General features: G+C 45.2%; 5 protein-coding genes across 7 annotated transcripts in view; 3 read left to right on the forward strand and 2 right to left on the reverse strand.

The window, feature by feature from the left end:
• The window catches only part of si:ch211-286b5.4 (afadin- and alpha-actinin-binding protein), an 11,976-nt gene extending 10,862 nt beyond the window's left edge, over positions 1–1,114 (forward strand). For both annotated transcript variants that reach the window (XM_063205357.1, XM_063205366.1), the window contains exon 13: positions 1–1,114. This exon is cut by the window's left edge and continues 187 nt beyond it. The gene's annotated coding sequence lies outside the window, so the exon portion shown is untranslated.
• A 3,603-nt stretch (positions 1,115–4,717) lies between these two features.
• Positions 4,718–6,726, forward strand: nanos3 (nanos homolog 3). Its single transcript, XM_063205437.1, has one exon. The coding sequence runs from the start codon at positions 5,040–5,042 to the stop codon at positions 5,937–5,939; it is 900 nt and encodes a 299-aa protein (XP_063061507.1). The 5' UTR covers positions 4,718–5,039; the 3' UTR covers positions 5,940–6,726.
• A 49-nt stretch (positions 6,727–6,775) lies between these two features.
• LOC134454432 (uncharacterized) lies at positions 6,776–11,378 on the reverse strand. The gene is made up of 5 exons (XM_063205424.1): positions 11,230–11,378; positions 9,942–10,471; positions 9,206–9,357; positions 8,441–8,545; positions 6,776–7,425 (listed from the first exon to the last, which is right to left on the reverse strand). The coding sequence occupies exons 1-5, from the start codon at positions 11,336–11,338 to the stop codon at positions 7,299–7,301; spliced, it is 1,023 nt and encodes a 340-aa protein (XP_063061494.1). The 5' UTR covers positions 11,339–11,378; the 3' UTR covers positions 6,776–7,298.
• A 22-nt stretch (positions 11,379–11,400) lies between these two features.
• LOC134458225 (myb-like protein X) lies at positions 11,401–14,923 on the reverse strand. The gene is made up of 5 exons (XM_063210421.1): positions 14,837–14,923; positions 14,421–14,468; positions 13,968–14,080; positions 11,540–13,237; positions 11,401–11,445 (listed from the first exon to the last, which is right to left on the reverse strand). Exons 2-5 carry the CDS (start codon positions 14,446–14,448, stop codon positions 11,401–11,403), a joined length of 1,884 nt encoding a protein of 627 aa, XP_063066491.1. The 5' UTR covers positions 14,449–14,468; positions 14,837–14,923.
• A 112-nt stretch (positions 14,924–15,035) lies between these two features.
• The window catches only part of cc2d1a (coiled-coil and C2 domain containing 1A), a 58,868-nt gene continuing 53,673 nt past the window's right edge, over positions 15,036–20,230 (forward strand). For both annotated transcript variants that reach the window (XM_063205224.1, XM_063205233.1), the window contains exons 1-2: positions 15,036–15,140; positions 16,305–16,401. In XM_063205224.1, the coding sequence (XP_063061294.1) occupies positions 16,345–16,401 (57 nt within the window). In that variant the 5' untranslated portion in view covers positions 15,036–15,140; positions 16,305–16,344. The remainder of the gene's footprint in view (positions 15,141–16,304; positions 16,402–20,230) is intronic.

Genomic DNA, 20,230 nt, shown 5'->3' on the forward strand with positions numbered 1-20,230 from the left:
ACACATTGGCCGGAGCATGAATACGCTGACTACTTCTAATACACACACACACACACACACACACACACGTGTGTGTATAGGCACACATTGGCCAGGCCATGAATACTCTGACTACGTCTAGTCATACGCAAATGCACAGAGCCACATTTCAGCAATATTTGACATCTGGCCATGCAGTGTTCTAAGTCAACTCACTATGACCCATTCCACACAAACATGCGCTCACTGTGATGCGTGATGATGCACTACTGAGGGTGAATGTACATGGACTAACCTTTTGGAGGCAGGGTTACCAGGCAACAACATGATGGACTCCTAATGTTTTGTTTATTTTTGTTTTTCTTCTTATGGGATGCTCACAGAAAGTTAAATGCTGCTATTGTTGTTGTTGAAGAATATGGTTGATCTCATGAATAAGTTCTCGTTAAATGAGATTTTTTAAAAAAGTGTGTTTACCTTTAGTGAGTGGTGAAACCATCCCCATAAAACCAGTCCCTCGTTGTTGCCTGGCAACATGGAGGATTAATTTTGACCAGTGTCTGACCAGAGCCTTGAAGTTTGCTATGCCACTTGCCATTCTGAAATATAGTGAAACTGGGGACATTTTTAATAGCATACTATACTGTATATGCTGTGTGCTACGTGAGAGTGAATACTTATTCGTGTGCGTGTGTAACTGAGGTCATCTGCGCTAGTTTGCCTCTCGAGGCTCGAACCCGTGACCAGTGTAGTGAACAAGGAAACTCTATTGGGTGGTACATTACATAGGCCGTTTGTTACCTTGCTCTGATTCTTATGCAAGTGCACCATTTATGTTGCGAATGAGAAAACGTGTATTACATGGCATGTTACAGAGGTGCTTGTGACCATTGACACTATGTAAGTCCACTATTTACATTAGCTAGTGAACAAGGAAACGTGTTGGATGGATCTTTAAACATGGTGTGTTGTTAAATTGTTCTGTTCCCTATTTCAGTGCACTATAGGCTACAGGTATAGAGCAAGTATTTTGATTGCACTATTTACACATTCACACTACATACAGTGTGCCGTGAAGAAGGGTACATGTTGGATGGGTCATTTAACAGGGTGTTTGTTAAAGGGGTATGCCACTATTTTGGGGCTTAATATAGTTAAAATCGTTGGCCAGGGTTTATAAAGGTGGTAAAGTGTCTTATTTTTCATGTAAGCCGTTGACTTGCTTTAAGACAAGTTAAGAGGAAGCATGTCGCTAAGCTAGTAAAAGTCAATGAATCCATGTAGCATGCTACAATGCTACACGGATCCATTGACTTTCACTAGCTTAGCGACATATTCCCTCTTTTAACTTGTCTTAAAGCAAGACAACGCTTAACATTAAAAATAAGACACTACCACCTTTATAAACCCCAGCCAACGATTTTAACTATATCAAGCCCCAAAATAGTGGCATACCCCTTTAAATTGTTCTGTTCCGTAAGTGCACTATACTGCACTGCCTATGTACACTGTATACTGTATTTAGAGTGCTAGTATTTTGAATGCACTACATGGGGCGTGTGAGTTGCACTGTTTGCCTCCTATCGAAGTGGACTTCATGGCTAATCCGTAAGGGAGCATTTTGGAATACTAGTATAGAGGGTGGCGCGTAGCACCGTTTTGTTTCCTATGTAGTGTACACTTCATGGGTAGTCAGCAAGGTAATATTTTGGAATACTGCACTGCCTGGGCTGTTTTGTCCCCAAAAGAGAGTTTGACATCGTTTTGTTTCCTGTGACACTATATGCAAGTAGTCACCAAGGGGATATCAATGGTTCGGACAGATGCTTGTGCTGCAGGGTGCGTGCGTGCGTGCGTGCGTGCGTGCATGCGTGCGTGCGTGTCCATTAGTCCATTGACGTTCAAATTGTCTTTTAGTTTGATCTACTCTTTGTACCTCTGATGATGATGTGATTTTTATATGATGCCCCCCTCCCTCCCATTTTTATTTTAATCATGCTACCATTGTTTTTTTTAAAGCTTGTATTTTATGTGACTGATGAATTGTATTTTGAATAAATGTTGGCCACCACGCCGGTGACCATGCATTAAAACAGTTGTGTCTTTAATTCACCACAGGGGGAAAAAAAGTTGACCAAAGCCCAGTGCACACTCACTTTTTGTCATAATCTCAACTGTCCGATCAACAATAAAGACACAAAAGAACCTTTAAAAACAATAACGTTGATCATATAATATGGGATTGTCTATTTTCCACTGTGATGAATACATTTCGATGAAGTACATGGGTGTCCACTCTCATGTGGCCTAGTGGACATCACTATCTTTAAAGGGACACTGTGCAGGAAATGGTCAAAAAAGGTACTGCAACTATGCTGCTCATTGAAACTGTGTTGCCTATTGCAAATTTGACCTTTTTCATGATGGTTTACTAAGTAATAAACTAATATTTCCTAGTATGGCCCAAGTACAGTCATTTTTGCAGCTAAAAATGGCTATTTCTGGAAATTAAAAATGGCGGACCATGGAGAAGATCCCCCTTTTCATGCATGAAAAGGGCAATTTTTCCAGTCATTATGAATACTTAGAATATCATGGTGGTGGTAAATATTCATGAAAAAGGTAACATTAGTGAATGGGTAGCATGAATTCTGGAAATAAACAACTAAAAATCTCACACAGTGTCCCTTAAAAAAAACTGTTTGTGGGCTTTTTCTGCCTTTTATTATGATGGTATAGTGGAGAGGGAGAGAGAGTGATGGGGTAGTGTTAGGAAATGACCCTGGCAGGACTTGAACTCTTTCTTTATAGTACAGGTGCTTCATTTTGATTCAGTATATTCAAAGGTTATTATGTCGGTTGGGAGATTGAATGGGGAAAACACCCTCAAAAGCTGCTCTAGGCTGACAACAGGGAAAGTTGAAAGCGAAAGCCCAACTGGGAAAATCCAACACCCATTGCCATTGTGACACAGCACTACAGGGCACACAAGTGACCACTGCAAACAGCACACAACAAAATTGCATTTATTCCTCACCCGTGCAAGGGGGCAGCCCCCAATGACGCCCGAAAGGCAGCAGTGCGACGGGGCGGTAGCCTACCATGCTCAGGGTACCTCAGTCATGGGGAAGGATGGGGGAGAGAAACTTTAAGATTTGATTTTGTGGGTTTTTTTATAGCCTGATAAACCAGCCTAAATGGATTGGATGTCTAATTTAGTCTGGCTCCGATGAAACATTTTGCTGTCCAGCAGTTGGCGCTGGTTTTCCAGGCTAGGTTTTTTATGCCTTTCATTATTTTGGTATGTCGTATGGTGGAGAGAGAGATGGGGTAGTGTTGGGTAATGACCTAGGCAGGGCTTGAACCCAAGGGCAGCTGTTACTTTATAGCCTTCAGTGTCTCTGACACAGACCACCAACGCACACGGTGGACTGCACAGGACGTACAGAATTATTAATGGCGGAAATAATAATAGTACAATTGTGGTAATCATGGCCGTAATGAGACATTTTCAAATACCGGGGTCAAATACTGCGTGCTGTGCATACGATACATTTAGAATGTCTTCAGTCAAACTCTTAAGTTTGTTTTCATTAAATCACTGCCTTGAGGATAAATGGGGGGTGGCGTATATAGCCTGAATTCATCATTGTTGATCATGTATCGATTTTCGTCAGATCAATTTTACTTTACTAAAAATAAAATACAGAGGACATGACCTCTGTGTCCTCAATGGTAGTTACGGCCATGGCGGTAACCATATGTTTAATCTCTGCCAGTGGCTGATCATTGTGGATTAACATTAACAATAATTGTCAGTGTAATCATTCATTCATTCATTAATTCATTTATTATTTAGTGAACTAAGTATTTTTCTTTTTTCCCTCTCATGTTTTCCGCTTGCATTTTGTTGTTTTCAAATTCGCCACAGAAAAACTAGTCCTGTCTGTAGCGCACTGAAAGGAGACTGCCCCACACGTGCGCCTAATTAGTAGATGTAAACATACGCACGCCGTGGACCAATCATATAAGTAAGGGTTAACGTTCGGCGAGAAGGTCGCTACCGTGGAATAGCAGCACGACAGAGAGAATCTTTAGACCCCGACGCGGAGCGGAGGGGTCTTGTTCTCTCTGAAGTGCTGCTATTCCACAAAGCGACCGACTCGCCGAAAGTTAACCCGCTTATTATATGATATACTTAAATGATTCACACATGGCGGGAACATTTCTTTAGACCTATTTAATGTAAGATTGTTGCTGCGCAAAACAAAACAGTGCCGTCGTGGAACACTGCTAGGCAACAGCTAGGTAGCCAGGACAACAGGTGTTGTCTATCACAGCAGCTGATTAGAGTGACAAAAGACCGACCCCTGCGGAGTGATATGAAACATTCGCTTTAGCCACTGACTTGTATAGGCCTACAAGCCAGTGGCTTTAGCAGTGAACGTCTTGTTGCCATTGACAGCGGTAGCCAGGAGAACGGGTGCTGTCTATCACAGCAGCTGATTAGAGTCTTGTTGAAAAGTCGCTTTAGCAGTGAAAAGTCTTATTGCCATTGACAGCGGTCTGTTATAGACCAACCCGTCCGTTATCGAAAAATAACAGACGTCCGAACGTTGGGGAGCCCCGTTGAAATGAATGGAGCATTCGACAGATGACGTCACAACCATATAATAACAAGTGGCAAATTGACCCGCATGTCGCTGTCTTTCAAAATATCAACCTGCTGCGATTTGGTGATAAGCTATTGGCATTCAATTCTGCTCAGCTCAGACATTTATCTCACCTAGAACTAAACTCGCCTTTAACTCCAAGAAGGCGCAAGTGGTTTTGTTTGGGCAGTCACAAGACCACAGACACGCAGCAAGTGTTACATTGTAGCTTTCAACCCCCCTCTTTTTGGCACAAGTTGGATTAGTCTGCCACACTTTGGCCACGCGGGCGGAGCGTGCAATTAAAACACAAGTTTTTTTGTCTCTTTCAAGTCTGTTTTCCCTTGTTGGCGCCTGTTTGAGTGGAAAAGCGAGCGAGAGAGAGCAGGGCAGAGCAGTGGAGACGCCATGGTTTGTGTGAGTATTTGTCACGACAAGTCCCCCTTCGGACGCATGGATCGCCCCTGTAGCAGCAAGACGGACTTCCAGCCTTGGCGAGACTACATGGGCCTGGCTGAGGCAGTCCGTGCCATCTGCTTGGGGGAGCCCCCAAGTTCGTCTCCCGGTGTTGAGCACCTGTTGAACGGAGAGGAGGATGGCCCCAAGCCCCCGCTGGTGCACCGCCGCCACCACCGCCACCACCAGCAGCAGTGTCCAAGTCAAACGCTGGGAGAAGCCATCCTGCGCGGCTGCAGGTCCGCTTCGCTGATTGCGCGCAGGGTCGCCTCGCCAAAACGAGCTATCCAGCCGCCTCCGCGCTTCGCTGCCAAGGCGGGGGCTCAGGGTCAAACACCACCCAGAGCCGCGAAGGAGAGCCAGGGGCAGCCGCAAAGATCCAAGGAGACCCAGGGGAAAATGCCTAGATCCAAGGAGACTCAGGCACTGGCGCCCAGAGCCAAGGCGGTCCAGGCTCTAGTCCAGGGACCACCACCAACACCCCCACCCCCACCCCGAGGCAAGGACAGCCAGGGACCACCACCACCACCCAGAGCCAAGGAGCGCAAGAAGCCACAGCATGCGCTGCCCACACCTCAGCAGGAGCCTCAGCCAGCGGCCACCGTGACTCCCAATCACCGGGGGGAGTCGCCACCATCTCCTCCTCGGATGTTCTGCAGCTTCTGCAAGCACAACGGAGAGTCGGAGGACGTCTACAGCTCGCACTGGCTCAAGGATCCGAGCGGGGACGTGTTGTGCCCCTTCCTGCGCAGCTACGTGTGCCCCACGTGCGGGGCCACGGGCTCCCGTGCGCACACCAAGCGCTTCTGCCCCCTCGTCGACAGCACCTACAGCTCGGTGTACACCAAGTAAACCGCTGAGTGGTGGATAGAAAGTCTTCAACCGCCTTGCACTCTGCCGTTTAGCCTGTCAAGGTAAACTTCTCGAAGTTTATTGGGTAAGGTGGTGAAACATTATTTTAACCCCCCCCCTTATTTTAATATTATTTGCATTAGATGTTCGTGTTGTTGATGAGCAGTACCCAGGTGTAAGGACTCAGTTTGGTTTTGATAACGGGTTTGTGTGTGCGCCTGTTTCGCTTTCTCTTTGTTTTTGTATTTGAATATTTAATTTGCATGCGCACTTTTGTCTTTTGCTGTGTTATTTTTTTTATCACCATTTGTGTGTGATCTATTATTGAAGATTTATTTCCCTATTTATTTTATTGTTTGAGCGTAGCTTAGTTTTTCTTCACTGTGTGTGTTGGTCACCCAAACCTGTGGTCGCTACCAAACTTTTTTTGTTTTGCTTTTTAACTTTTCCATACTGCGTGCCAAAAAATAGCGCCCCTTCATAGACAGTAGGACTCATCAACCCAGTCGCTGTCAACATCAGCATGATCTGTTTAGAATTTTATAATTTCTGTGTAGATGGACATTCATCATAATTAACCCTGTGTCTCTATGAATCATTCTAAGCCTCCCCCCACTAACCATGAATACCGTGAAAGCAGCATCCTGGTTGTGACTGCAATACTTTTTAATGCCTTTTTATTATTTAAGGCGTTTGCATGCTTGTAGCTATTATTGTTTGTGTTTGTTAGCATTCTTTTAATTGTGCAACACTTTGACATTAATCCTGTAAAGAAAAATAATGCATGTGGCAAGGTTGTGTGAATTATTAATATAATGAATAATGTTGCAACAAACTCCTGTGAAACGTGTCATTTTTATTTGTTGCTCCATGTGAAACATTTAACCACAAGACTTTGAGCAGGCTTCATCCTTTACCACAAAGAAGGTGGTCAACTGAATTGAAGTTAATCAGAATCAAATTATACAATTCAACATTGCTTCAAAAAGATATCACATTTAGAGATAGGAAATTAAACGTTCTGAACGGGTATTGAACACAGATTAACTTTTTAACCTGAGGTAAACAGAGGTTGAATGAACCTACATTTTAAAGACTACTATGCTTGGCTACAAAAAACCCCCAATAACAAAACAAACACACAATCTGGGCTCATTTTTGATTGGAGCAGTGCTGCTTTTGCTATGTAGGTTAACCAGAATGCATTGAAATGGTAAAGTGTGCATATGCACTGCCCAGCATAAGCAGCACTGTGCCATCATGACCGCGGGCGCTCACTCCATCTTCAACATAGCAGCAAGAGAGGCCGTGATTGGCTGTGGCCCGGAGCTAGTTGAAAGGCTATGGGCCAGCGAGTGATTAAGAGGAGGAGGGAGGGGTGGCGTCAGGGCGGCGCTGGGCGAAGGGGCGGCGCTGAGGTGTTCTGGCCGTCCGGTTGCCACGGCGAAGACTCTCCAGCTCCCTGTGCGCCGCCATGATGCTGCGACTGGAGACAGACAGGGAGACAGAGCAGACGGCATGAATGAAAACCTTTTTATTTCTGTGGTGGGAATTTGTGTTGCACTCAGGGAGCCGGATATAACACAGAACCTTGAAGTCAGCATCTGGTTGGGCCTGCCTAAGAAGCGGCTAAAAGGTCAATAAACAAATCTTTATTTTATTAACTAGTTTAGTTCAGTGTTTCTTTCAAACAAGGAAAAAAAACATTTAAATAGCATATTTAGTATACTGAAAAAAGAGGTGATACATTGAATCTGGTTGTCACTGTGAAGACTCCGATGACAGAACGAGAGAGAGAGAGGAAGGAAAGAGAAACACGTAATGAAAGAATGAAAATGCTTTATTTCTCTGAAAAGAGAATTTGTCCTGTGCTCAAGAGCCATGTATTTCACACAGAACCTTGCAGAGATGGGACCAAGTCACAAGTAAGTCTCAAGTCTTCCAATCAAGCCTGACACATCTGACCAAGTCAAGTCCAAGTCCTGTGTTTAACAAGTCCTTAACAGGTCACCATGTATTCTACACACAATCTTGACAACTACTTTTGGTCATCAATTTTTTTCCTCTTCACACACGCTATGAATGTCCCCCTTTGCCAGTTTGCTAGCTCTTAGTGTATAAGCATACACTGTAGGTGTGTGCCATGTGTACAGGATACAAAGACGTGCAAATGTGATAGTAAATGTATTCATCTACAGTTGTGTGTGTGTGTGTGTGTGTATGTGTGTGTGTGTGTGTGTGTGTGTGTGTGTGTGTGTGTGTGTGTGTTCTTTGGAACCATGCATAGGTGTGTATATATGACAGCTATGATCGCTTTTGCTGAGACCAGGACAAAGTCATCTGAAAGGGCCCCCCATCCAATACATACAATGTAATGAGAAAACCCAATTTTGGGCCCCCAATCTCCCTTGTCCCAGGACAACTGACCCCTTTGTGCCCCCTGCTTATGTGCAATGTGTGCAGCATACAGAGGTGTGTGTGTGTGTGTGTGTTTGACTGACTTGAGAGAGGAGAGCTCGGTGATGAGTCCACACACCAGCTCGGTGGCGTCCTCAGCCGCCCCAAAGGATTCTGGGCCACGTTGGTCCTCCATCTCCATCACGCTACTGGAAGACACAGCAGAGTGTCACAATACATTCCATTCCATAACATTCCATTACATAACATAACATTCCATTACACCACAGAGTGTTACATTCCATTCCATTACACCACAGAGTGTTACATTACATTCCATTACACCACAGAGTGTTACATTACATTCCATTACACCACAGAGTGCTACATCATATTACATTGCATTACATTACACTACACAAGATAACATTGGAAACATAACAGTCAAAAAAGAGTGAGACTCAAACCTGCAACCACACGCACACACACACACACGCACACACACACACTACACACAGGTCAGTGTCATTTCAGCAGTAGCACATGTCAGGGCCACTATTATATGGATTATTTTGTTTGTTCATTTAAGTGGTTGAGAAAAGTGCAGTGGTGTAGTCTACGTAGAACGCAAGTATACGGAGTATACCCACTTCCAAATGTTATGGATTTCAGTATACCAACTTAAAATTTATTGATCCATTATTTGGAATAGCACAAATATAAACAGTATACCCACTTCACAAAATACTCAAATATACAGTATACCCACCACAAAAAAGTAGACTGGAAAACTGGAAAAGTGTGACTCTAACCTGCAATCACACACACACATCCACACACACACACACACACACACACACACTGCTTACATGAGGTCGTTGAGCTGTGAGTCGGACACCATGTTGAAGGAGGAGGCGTCACAGGGGTCAAAGGGGTCGTCGTGGTGACAGCGGAGCTCTGCGGAGACCTGCAGAGCCCTCTCAGGGTCATGACCTCTGCCCTCGGAGGTCACAGAAGACTCCTGCACACACACACACACACACACACACACACACACACACACACACACACACACACACACACACACACACACACACAAACACACACACAGCAACCATCACTTCACATTGCACAACACTAAATCTCACATTGAGGCCGTCGATATGCTTGCTGCAGGATACACGTGCGTAGGCACGTTTTGCGCACAAACGCCTTGCCAAGTAAATCTTATGTCAATTTTGTGCACAGGAGAACACCTCAACAGACAGGTGCGTATGGTGCAATACTGAGCGGACTTGTTGAGCTGAGAGGTTGAGTTCACGGTAGTCAAGCAGTGGTGGAAAACATGAATGAGTTGACTAACTGGCCCCTAGATAGACGCTGGCGATTGCATGCGTAATTTAATGCACGCAGCAAGCATATCGCCGGTCTTACCCGAAGCAACAAGTAGACTTACCAGAAGACTCTTGTGCACTTTGTATCTGCTAGCGAAGTTGGCTATAATTATGTCCTCCATTGTAAGTCGCTTTGGTTAAAAAAGCGTCTGCCAAATGCAATGTAATGTAATCTATACGGTATAATATCATGTGTAATGTAAAAACTCACCTGCATGCCGCTACTGTTACTTGTGTCCTCTACAGGGTGCGCTGCAGCCACATCAGGTCTTGGGTGACTACTGCTCCCGCTCCCTGCAGTGTATCGCTTGTGGTCCATAGATGGCGCTACACTACCCCTATTATGGTCATTAAGTGGTGCCACAGTGTCCCTGTGAGGCTCATTAACTGGCATTGCATCCCTGTCTGGTGACTTGATGTCTGGGGGTGACACAAAGCCTTCCGAAACAGCACGGCTCATCACAGCATCATCTTCCACTTCCTGTTGGCCGCTCGGAATTTCACCCCTGCTGGGATCCGTCGTCATGGACGCGGCTGTGTTTGTGTGGTCATTGATTGAGAGCTCTCTGACGTCTGTGGCCTTGGTAGCTGGTACTGTGATTGTGGAGGGTAGTGTAGGAGCACTGGAAAGGGCTTCAGGTTCAGGTTGAAGTTCAGTGTGACGGTGTTCCTCCAATGGGGTCACCTGCGGTGCCTCCATCTGGTTGGTTGTCAGTAGGGGAACAGAGGCGCTCTCCAACCCTAAAAGGCAAAAGACAGTAGATGGGTCAAAGACGTTATTTTTTGGGCTCAGACATCAGGTCGCACAACACCAATCAAATGCCCATACATTAACTAGAAATTGTTGGTTAATATACTGGAAACTGATTTTAAACCTCTTTATAAGCGTCTACTTTATCTGTTGACTCTTGTTTCGTGCTATTCAGAAAAAATAAATATATCCCTTTGTCATGGTTTTTTTGGGGGGGTGGGACACTTTTATTATCATTGAGAAGAGAAAAAAACAGTGATGATACAAAAGGAGGAGACTGTTCGTAAGGAGGTAACCTGACTAAACAGCTGTCCTGCCCCTCCAATCACCATGACTGAGCTACCCTGAGCATGGTGCTAGACCACTGCAATACTGACTAAATGCTCATCAAGGGTCAACTATGTAATTGATTTTGTTCTGATGGCTGGTCGCACCGGTGCGCCTAAAAATATTTTTTAGGCGCACCATTGAAAAAAATGGGCGCATATGCGACCAAATTGGTCGCACTCTGGAGCCCTGCCTAGGGCTCTAAATCAACACCAGCCAACCAGCCAAATTCTGGAGAAATTTCAGTTTGGCTCTATGAAAGACCAACTTACAAGCCACTTTGGCCCATTAGTAAATGTGTGTTTGGATAGTAAGATTAACATATACTAGCCATTTTGTCTGGTGGTGAAAATAACAATCGGCCTGACAGTACAAAAGCATTTTCTCAGTTTCCATAGCCACATATTGTTAGTTTCTGTACCTTGTAAGGCTGCTGTCCTCTGCTCCTCTCTGGCATCTTTTAAGTTGTGGTGGTCTTCTTTGACCTCTGTGGACTGCATGAGCATTCTAGAAGCATCGTCGTTAGCCATGGCCGCCTGTTCCTTGTCTCCTGGGTTACTGTTGTCACGACGTTCATACTGTTGTTCTTCCTCTACATCTGATCGTACAGTGGCCAATGGCAGAACTCTCTCCTCCTCTGCAACAACATGCCTGTCATTCACCATCCCTTTCTTTTTCTCCGTCTCCATCTCTTCTCTCTCCATCTCTTCAACAACATTCTTCTCCTCCACCGTCGCCCCTCTACTTTTCTCCCTCTCCATCTCTCGTCCTCCTTCCTCCATCTCTGCAACACTACTCCTCTCCATCTCCACCATCCCTTCATTTTTCTCTCTCTCCATCTCTCCTCTTGCTTCCTCCATCTCGGAAACACTATTCTTCTCCTCCTCTTCCATTCCACACGTTCTCTCTCTCTCCACCTCTCCTTCATCTCCATCTACTCCTCCTCCTACACCTCCAACGCTCCTCCTGCCACTAGTCTCTCCATCCGCTGGTGTCTTCTTCTCCTCCATAGTCTGTTCATCCGCTGGTGTTTTCCTATCCTTCTCACTGGTCTCTCCATCCGCTGGTGTCTTCTTCTCCTCCATAGTCTGTTCATCCGCTGGTGTTTTCCTATCCTTCTCACTGGTCTGTCCATCTGCTGGTGTCTTCTTCTCCTTCTCACTGGTCTGTCCATCCGCTGGTGTCTTCTTCTCCTTCTCACTAGTCTGTCCATCCGCATGCGTCTTCCTCTCCCTCTCGCTGGGTCGGCCCATCCCCATCCTCCTCCTCACCCCCATCCCCATCCTCTTCCTCTTCGGCGCAACTCTTCCAGTCGCCACTGCTGCTCCGTCGTCGCCTCCCTGCGATGACTCCTCCTCCTCCTCCTCCTTGACGCTTGCCCTTTGGTTCTGAGACGCCTCGTCCTCGTCTTTTTGCTTCCGGGAAATCTCTTCTTTCTCGTCTTCTTGCTTTTGAGATGCATCGTCCTCCTCGTCTTTTTGCTTCTCCGTCGTTTCGTCCTCTTCCCCTCTGTCCTCTGACCTCCTCTCCTCCTCCTCCTCCCTCATCTCTGTGGTAGATGCCACAACGTCTTCCTTTAGCTTGTTTAAGGCCTGCTCCTCCTTCTGCTCCTCTTCCTCTCCCTCCTTCATGGCGTTGGAGACCTCAGCTCCTCCCTTTTTCTCCCCCTCTGTTGAGACCTTCTCTACCTCTGCCTGGGCCTGGGGCCCGAACCTGCCTCCCCCAATCTCCTCCTCCCCCTTCAGGGGCCTATGTGAGTTCTCCTCTTCCTCCTCCATAGACTCCCGCCGATGACGGCTCAGTGACTCCCCAAGCTTCACCTCTGTGCTCCCCTTCACTTCACCCTCTGCAGGAGTCAGACGCCCACTTTCACCTCCACTTCCATCCCGCGCCTCCATCTCATGGCAGCCACCCCCACCACTGACCTCCGCGTCCTCTGTCTGCTTCAAGGGATGGGTGGGAGTGGCGGTGTGGTGATCCAGCACTTTAGTCTGTGAGATGTTCTCAGCCGAGCTGCTGGGGTGGACCAACTGGATAGTTGCCGTGGTAGAGGTTGGCTGTGCTAATGGACCAGTTTCCATGGTAGAGGGTGGATGTACCAACTGGGCACTCTCTGCGCTATCTAAAGGGTCGGGGTCTGCAGCCTCACAGACAGGACTCATGTTGCCTTGTGCTTCTGGAGGTCCCGTATCTGTGTCCTCGCGTCCACGTACACCCTCCTCTGCCGTAGGACCCCCCAAAGCATCATGGGACTTGAAGTTTATCTTCTCAGAGTCCTCTGCACATGTGGGGATCGTCTTCCCTTGTAGACTGCAGTCAGGTTTGGTGGCGTCCTTGTTCGTAATGCTGTCAGAGGGGTCGGCATGTCCCTGCTGAACAACCTCTGAGACCAAAGCATTCTGGGAATTGGAGTCCATCTTGTCAGAGTCCTAAGGACAGACATGAGGAAAAATGCATTACTCTAACAAAACATGTGAATGAACAAAGACATATTTACTTGGTCTATCTATCTATCTATCTATCTATCTATCTATCTATCTATCTATCTATCTATCTATCTATCTATCTATCTATCTATCTAGTGTGTGTACTCTGTCTGCTTCTGTGTGTGTGTGTGTGTGTGTGTGTGTGCATGTGCTCTGTCCGTGTGTGTTAAAGGCGTATGCCACTATTTTGGGGCTTAATACAGTTAAAATCGTTGGCCAGGGTTTATAAAGGTGTTAAAGTGTCTTATTTTTCAAGTTAAGCGTTGTGTTGGTTTTAAGACAAGTTAATAGAGGGAATATGTCGCTAAGCTAGTGAAAGTCAATGGATCCGTGTAGCATAGAACAATGCTACATGGATCCATTGACTTTCACTAGCTTAGCGACATATTCCCTCTTTTAACTTGTCTTAAAGCAAGACAATGCTTAACATGAAAAATAAGACACTTTACCACCTTTATAAACCCTGGCCAACGATTTTAACTGTATTAAGCCCCAAAATAGTGGCATACCCCTTTAATATAGCCTATCGTGTGCATAGTTATCAACACACACACACACACACGCACGCACGCACGCACGCACACACACACGCACACACACACAGTCACACAGTCACACACACCTAGCATACACAAAAATACGAAAGTGCATTAAACTCTCTCTGTCTCTGAACCTGTGACTGTATGAGTGCTGCCTCCTGGTGGTTGGCCGTGGGAGTGCCATGTTCATCTCCTGCAGTCTTGGGCTTCCTCGACCTCAGTGATCTCTTTGGAGGAGCTGCTCCCTCTATGACAATCACAAACACAATCAAGTGAATCAGATGAGATATTATTTTCAACCTTGTTTATTACATGTGTCTCAAAAAAATCCTTGTGTTTACTTTTGAGTGCTTTGAAATTAAGTACAGTAAGGTAGACCACACAGGGGGCAATGGCAAGCTGCCCCTTCATATACTAGGCCTACTACTACTACTACTACTACTACTACTACTAGGATAATAATAATAATAATAATAATAATAATAATAATAATAATAATAATAATCACAATAATAATCACAATAATAATAATAATAATAATCACAATAATAATAACACCATCATCATCATCATAAAATTAAAGTTACCTGTTCTCTCTGCCTTTCTTTTGCCCATTGTCGTCCAGCAGATTTAGCCTACCAACCGAATAAAAAGAAAATGAATGAACTGGCGCAATGGTAGGTCTGACAGAAAGTTAGCCTATCTCATCCTACCTACACAACAAAACTATTCTTAAAATGTACTGGGTGTAGTATACCTGTTTCAACAACCTCATAATCACTTGGATTTTGACAACAATTCATAAATCCGTTTCCCTCTTTACTTCATTGCAAAGTGTGGGCTAAAATGGTGCTAGCACTCTCTGCTGAATGTTGTTAGCAAAACAAAAGTTGTAAACTTATAAAATGTTGTAAACACAATATGATACATCTCTCAGGTAAACATAAAGTGTCACTTGCACACAAGACAGTGTTTCTGTTTGGTTGGTACACGTGTATCTTACCTCAATGAAACCGTGCTTAAAGTAAATTTAATAAAAGTTAATAACAAGTCAATAAAGCTGGACTGTCATTCATTCATCAATCTGGCGAACATGGGCGTGCCATATGCCGTAAAGCACAAACTGCTGGTTGCCAATGGAAACGCTGTGGGAAACCAGGAAATGACATCGACATTTTTCGCTGCTTGACAGTAGGGGCAGTTGTGTTTACTTGCATACTTTACACAGGCTGCCATCGACGAAGAGGCTAACCAGTGTGTGTTCACCTGTCTAACCCGCAGATATATCTTTATTTACCTGCTACAAGGTAAGGCTGTTTCCCAGTCTGACGAATGTGACATGGTTCGTCTCTGGGAACTTCTTTGATCAAGGATTATAAGCTAGCTAAGTGAGGCTAACTTGGAGTTGTTCAAAACGTAGGCGAGCGAGAGAGCTAACATACCTCATGAGTTGTGGCAGTCGCTCCTCGCTAACATTTAACAGTAACCTGTTAGCAAAACATGCTAGACAGCTAACTTGTCACACAAGCAAAGTGCATCGCTACCTAACGTGGAAGTGTGCAGTATGCATTTTGTGTGCCTGCATGTCAATTATGTTATATATGATACACATGAGACTCTAGTCAGTCGTTTCCACTTCCCAAGATGGCTTGTCAATGTGTAAGTTGTCGCTAGCGTGACATGTCTATGGAAGCTATAAATACGCTACTAAATAGTCCGCAATCTCATTGTATCTTCATGCCAGCCTGTGTCGTCCCTAGCACAAACAATGGACGAAGCACAAGTTATGCAAAAAGCCACTCTGTCGGGAAATTAGCATGTTGGGCAGGGCAGGACTCCTACTTTTTTTTCTAAATGGTGTGGAAGTTGGCTAAGGGAAAGGGGTGGATAATATGAGGAAGTTGCTTTATACTACAGGAAGACATTTAAATAAATTGCATGCCACTTCTTTCCATAGTATAGACGCTCACCCTCAGGCACTGGACGCACTGAGAGAGAGAGAGAGAGAGAGTGACAGAGAGAGAGTGACAGAGAGAGAGAGAGTGACAGAGAGAGAGAGTGACAGAGAGAGAGTGACAGTCGATTAACGCAAGGTTGTGTTTGCTAAACAGCCTGCTGTCACTTCGCCTGGAACAGTTTTGTCGCCGGACATTCCTTTCATGGCAGTCGAAGTGAGATGTCACTACCAATACGTCGCTAGATGATAGGATCGGCTATCGGGAAACTGGCCTCTATTTCTCTCTCTTCTCACAATTATTGGCCAGGTTGATTGTCGGGTCGGGAAACCGTTGCTGTGCCTCTCCCTTGTCTGTCAGTGAATTCTTGGCAGCTGAACCGAAGTGGGCGATTGCTTAGCTGGGGCTTTATTTTTAAGTGCACGACAGCGCCCGTCAGCGTAGGCTATTTCCGCAAGAGCAGGGAGCATTACCTGCTAGCTACATCATCCATTTGCGTTACCGTCTCCTCTCCAGTGTCAAGTTCGAGTCTGGTGAACAACCGCCGGAGAGTCCCATGAGTCGCAGCCGGAACCCCCCGCAGCGGGGCCAGGGAGCGGCCCTGGCCAAACAGGTGTGTGTTTGTGTGTTTGTGTGCATGTGTTTGTTTGTGTGCTTGTGTGTGTGACTATGTTATGGTGCTGCTATTGTGTGTTTGTGGGCAGTTTTTGGTAATGTGTAGCTTTGATGATAATGCTGTAGGACTGTTATTTGTGTGTGTGTGTGTGTGTGTGTGTGTGTGTGTGTGTGTGTGTGTGTGTGTGTGTGTGTGTGTGTGTGTGTGTGTGTGTGTGTGCGCGCGTGTGTGATGGGTTTGTTTGTATACATATGCACATGTTTACGGTTTTTTCACCTGTGAGAGGGAGAGTATGTGTTTTCCGGTGTGTGTACATATGTTAGGTACTTAATTATGTCCGTCTAAACTCTTCACTTTTTCAATCTCAGCTCAGCTGAATAACTCCTCATCGGCATGACAAGACTGTGTTGCCAAAGCAAAGCACAAGACACATTTATACCAATACACTGTCTCTGTCTTTTTCACACACACTTCTGTCTGTCTGTCTGTCTGTCTGTCTGCCTGTCTGTCTGCATCTCTCTCTCTCTCTCTCTCTCTCTCTCTCGCTCTCTCTCTCTCTCTCTCTCATGTAGTCACAGATAGAGTAACATACACATACATGCGCACACAAAGGCACGTAGACACGTACACACAGACTGGCATTTGTTTCTGGTTGCTGCCTGTCTGCCTGCCTGCCTTCCTTCCTGGGTTATTGGATTTAGTCAATTCCTCCTGAACCACACTGCACTGGTCTCTGTTCCCCTGTGTCATTAGACAGAATGCCTGGCAACACACACACACACACACACACACACACACACACACACACACACACACACACACACACACACACACACACACACACACACACACAGCCCTCTTTGACCCCTCTGCAGCGTATTTGTCACAAATATGCCACCAGACCAGAGTCACGAGGGCTGAAGAACCAGAGATGTCCTATACATGCCATACCCTGTCTCCCTCTCTCACTCTCTGGACTGGAGAGATTACATTACATTACATCACATTACATTACATTGCATTGCATTTGGCAGACGCTTTTTAACCAAAGCGACTTAGAATCGAGGACACAATCATAGCCAGCATCTACATGTCCTCCCCTGTCTCCCTCTTTCACTCTCTGGACTAGAGAGATTATATTACACCACATTATTATATTACACCACATTATTATATTACACTATATATGACATTACATTCCATTGCATTGCATTTGGCAGACGCTTTTTTTAACCAAAGCGACTTACAATCGAGGACACAATCATAGCCAACATCTCCTATGCATGCCCTGTCTCCCTCTGGCGCACTCTGAAGCCACGTCGTTAACCTGCATATTTTCCAATTAAATGTACTATGGTGCGTTTCTCTAGCCTCGCGCACCATCCTACGTACCTCCGCCAAGAGACTTAGCGCCGCACTTTGCCTGGTAACTTTTCTGTGGAGCGATGTTGAGCGGATTTGGCCAGTGTTCAGTCCTACATTGTAATTTTTTCCTACGGTAGGATGTTCTGTCAGACGTGTCTGTTAAACGGTCCTACATCGCCAAAGATAGACGTCAGACATGTTCAACAACTTATCCTGATTTTTTTCCGAAAATGTCCTTCCCGCTTCCTGCAATCGCGTCAGATCAAACAACCTCCAGACCATGAATACCAAATGAAGTGGTAGTATTATGGGATGGGAAGGACCAGGCTAGGGTTTCTCAACAGCACCATGCTAACCAAATTACTTTTTGCAATGCAATTTCCAAGTTGCGATGAAGTTTCGAGGTCATATTCGAGGTTTGAAGAGGTCACAATAATTAGCATCCTTCTTCTTACTCTCATGTTATGCTCATGGTGTTATGAAGGACTGTAGTTGGATATGTCCATGATTGCTATAACCTGGTGCAATGTACCGTTCATTCTTTTACACAAGACGACAGAGTATGCCCTTATTTTACACTATCCCTGTTAAGACGTATGGCATTCAAACTATTTTTGTACCATATATTATAGTTATTAATGTTATATATGTGTGCACAAGGCCATGTTTGCTCACTGCTAAAGCCCAGTGTTTCCAGAACTTTCTGAATGAGGTAGTTGTCCATTGTCCGGAGTGTTGGCTGTCCAGCTGAACTGCGTGGGAACTGTGCGTCCATCTTTTCAGTAAATTTGTTGAACACACACACACACACACACACACACACACACACACACACACACACACACACACACACACACACACACACACACACACACACACACACACACACACACACACACACACACACGTGTCCATGCAGGGTCCTTAATGTGACCTGTCAGTTTGGGTCTGGCATTCTCTCTCTCTCTCTCTCTCTCTCTCTCTCTCTCTCTCTCTCTCTCTCTCTCTCTCTCTCTCTCTCTCTCTCTCTCTCTAGGCCTTGGCTGGTTCTGAATGCAGGGTCCGCATTGTTGGGTAGGGTGCATCAGTTGCCCCCTATGAAAAGATATCGCCTTGGCCCTATAGTTAAAATGTTCTACACCCAGTAAAAACACACTGTGTAAAATATTTTGAAACTTGGATGAAGTCTACCGGGGCCACCAGCCCCATGAAAATAGAAAATAATGGTGATAGTCAGAATCTTGGAATAGAAATGGACATTTTGCTGCATAAAGCTACCCAATAAAAAACATATTGTCTCAGCTCTGTGATAAAAATGTTCTATGCACAGTAAAATCACTCTGTGTAAAATATTTTGAAATTTGGATGAAGTCTACCGGGGCCACCAGCCCCATGAAAATAGAAAATAATGGTGACAGTCAAAATCTTGAATAGAAACAGGGCTGGACTGGCCATCTGGCATGGCGGGCATTTCCCGGTGAGCCCCGCACCCTCGTGGGCCCCCATTTTTTTTTTTACATTACTGAAAATAGGGGCCCATGAGGGTGCGGGGCCCACCAGTGAGTCAGTTCTCCGGCACTAATAATCTCCTTAAATCCAAAAGTGCCCGGGCCCTATTTATCGCCCAGTCCAGCCCTGAATATAAATGGACATTTTGCTGCATAAAGCTACCCAATAAAAACATATTGCCTCAGCTGTGTGATAAAAAAATGTTCTATGCACAGTAAAATCACTCTGGAAAATGTGGAAAATGTGTTGAAATTTAGATTAATTCTACTGGGTCCACCAGGCCCATGAAAATACAAAACAATGGTGATAGTGATGGGCAACCTGGATTCCAAAGTCCAGTGCCACATATTCCAAATATAGCCAATATAATGAACCAGCTGACCCACTGCCAGTATCAAGCAAGATATTGCGAAGTTGTATGACTTTTGTGTGCTTCACCTGTGGGCCTACAGGATTGTACAGGTAGCTGTTAATACCTGGTGGAGCTTCTGTACTAACGCTGTGAATGCTCCTTGGAATGACTTGTGTTTTTTTTAAGAAATCCCTGCAGTAGTTCAATAGAGTACAATACAACTGTATGTGATGTTGGAAAGAGTGGCTTCCCAAAACCTGTACTTAAGTGGCTTCTAGGTATGTCATGGGTATCACCAGGTCCAGAGTCCATTGCCAAGGGCCTCTCAGGTAAGTTATGGTACTCATCTGATGGAGTAAATTGAAATACTACCACAGGCGATGGGATAACGAAGTAATGGCACTCTTCAATACAGTTGTATTGACTGCTTTGTAGCCTAGGCATTCCAAGGAACATTCACAGCTTTGGTACAGATGTTCCTCCATGAATTGTAGGCCCACAGGTGAAACACACAAATATAACAGTCATGCAGCTTTGCAATCTCTTGCTTGATACTAGCAGTGGTCCAAGGCAGCAAGGAATTGATATTGTGTTGCAAAA

The sequence above is a fragment of the Engraulis encrasicolus genome, chromosome 1 (assembly GCF_034702125.1).
Source record: "Engraulis encrasicolus isolate BLACKSEA-1 chromosome 1, IST_EnEncr_1.0, whole genome shotgun sequence".
Lineage (NCBI taxonomy): Eukaryota > Metazoa > Chordata > Actinopteri > Clupeiformes > Engraulidae > Engraulis > Engraulis encrasicolus.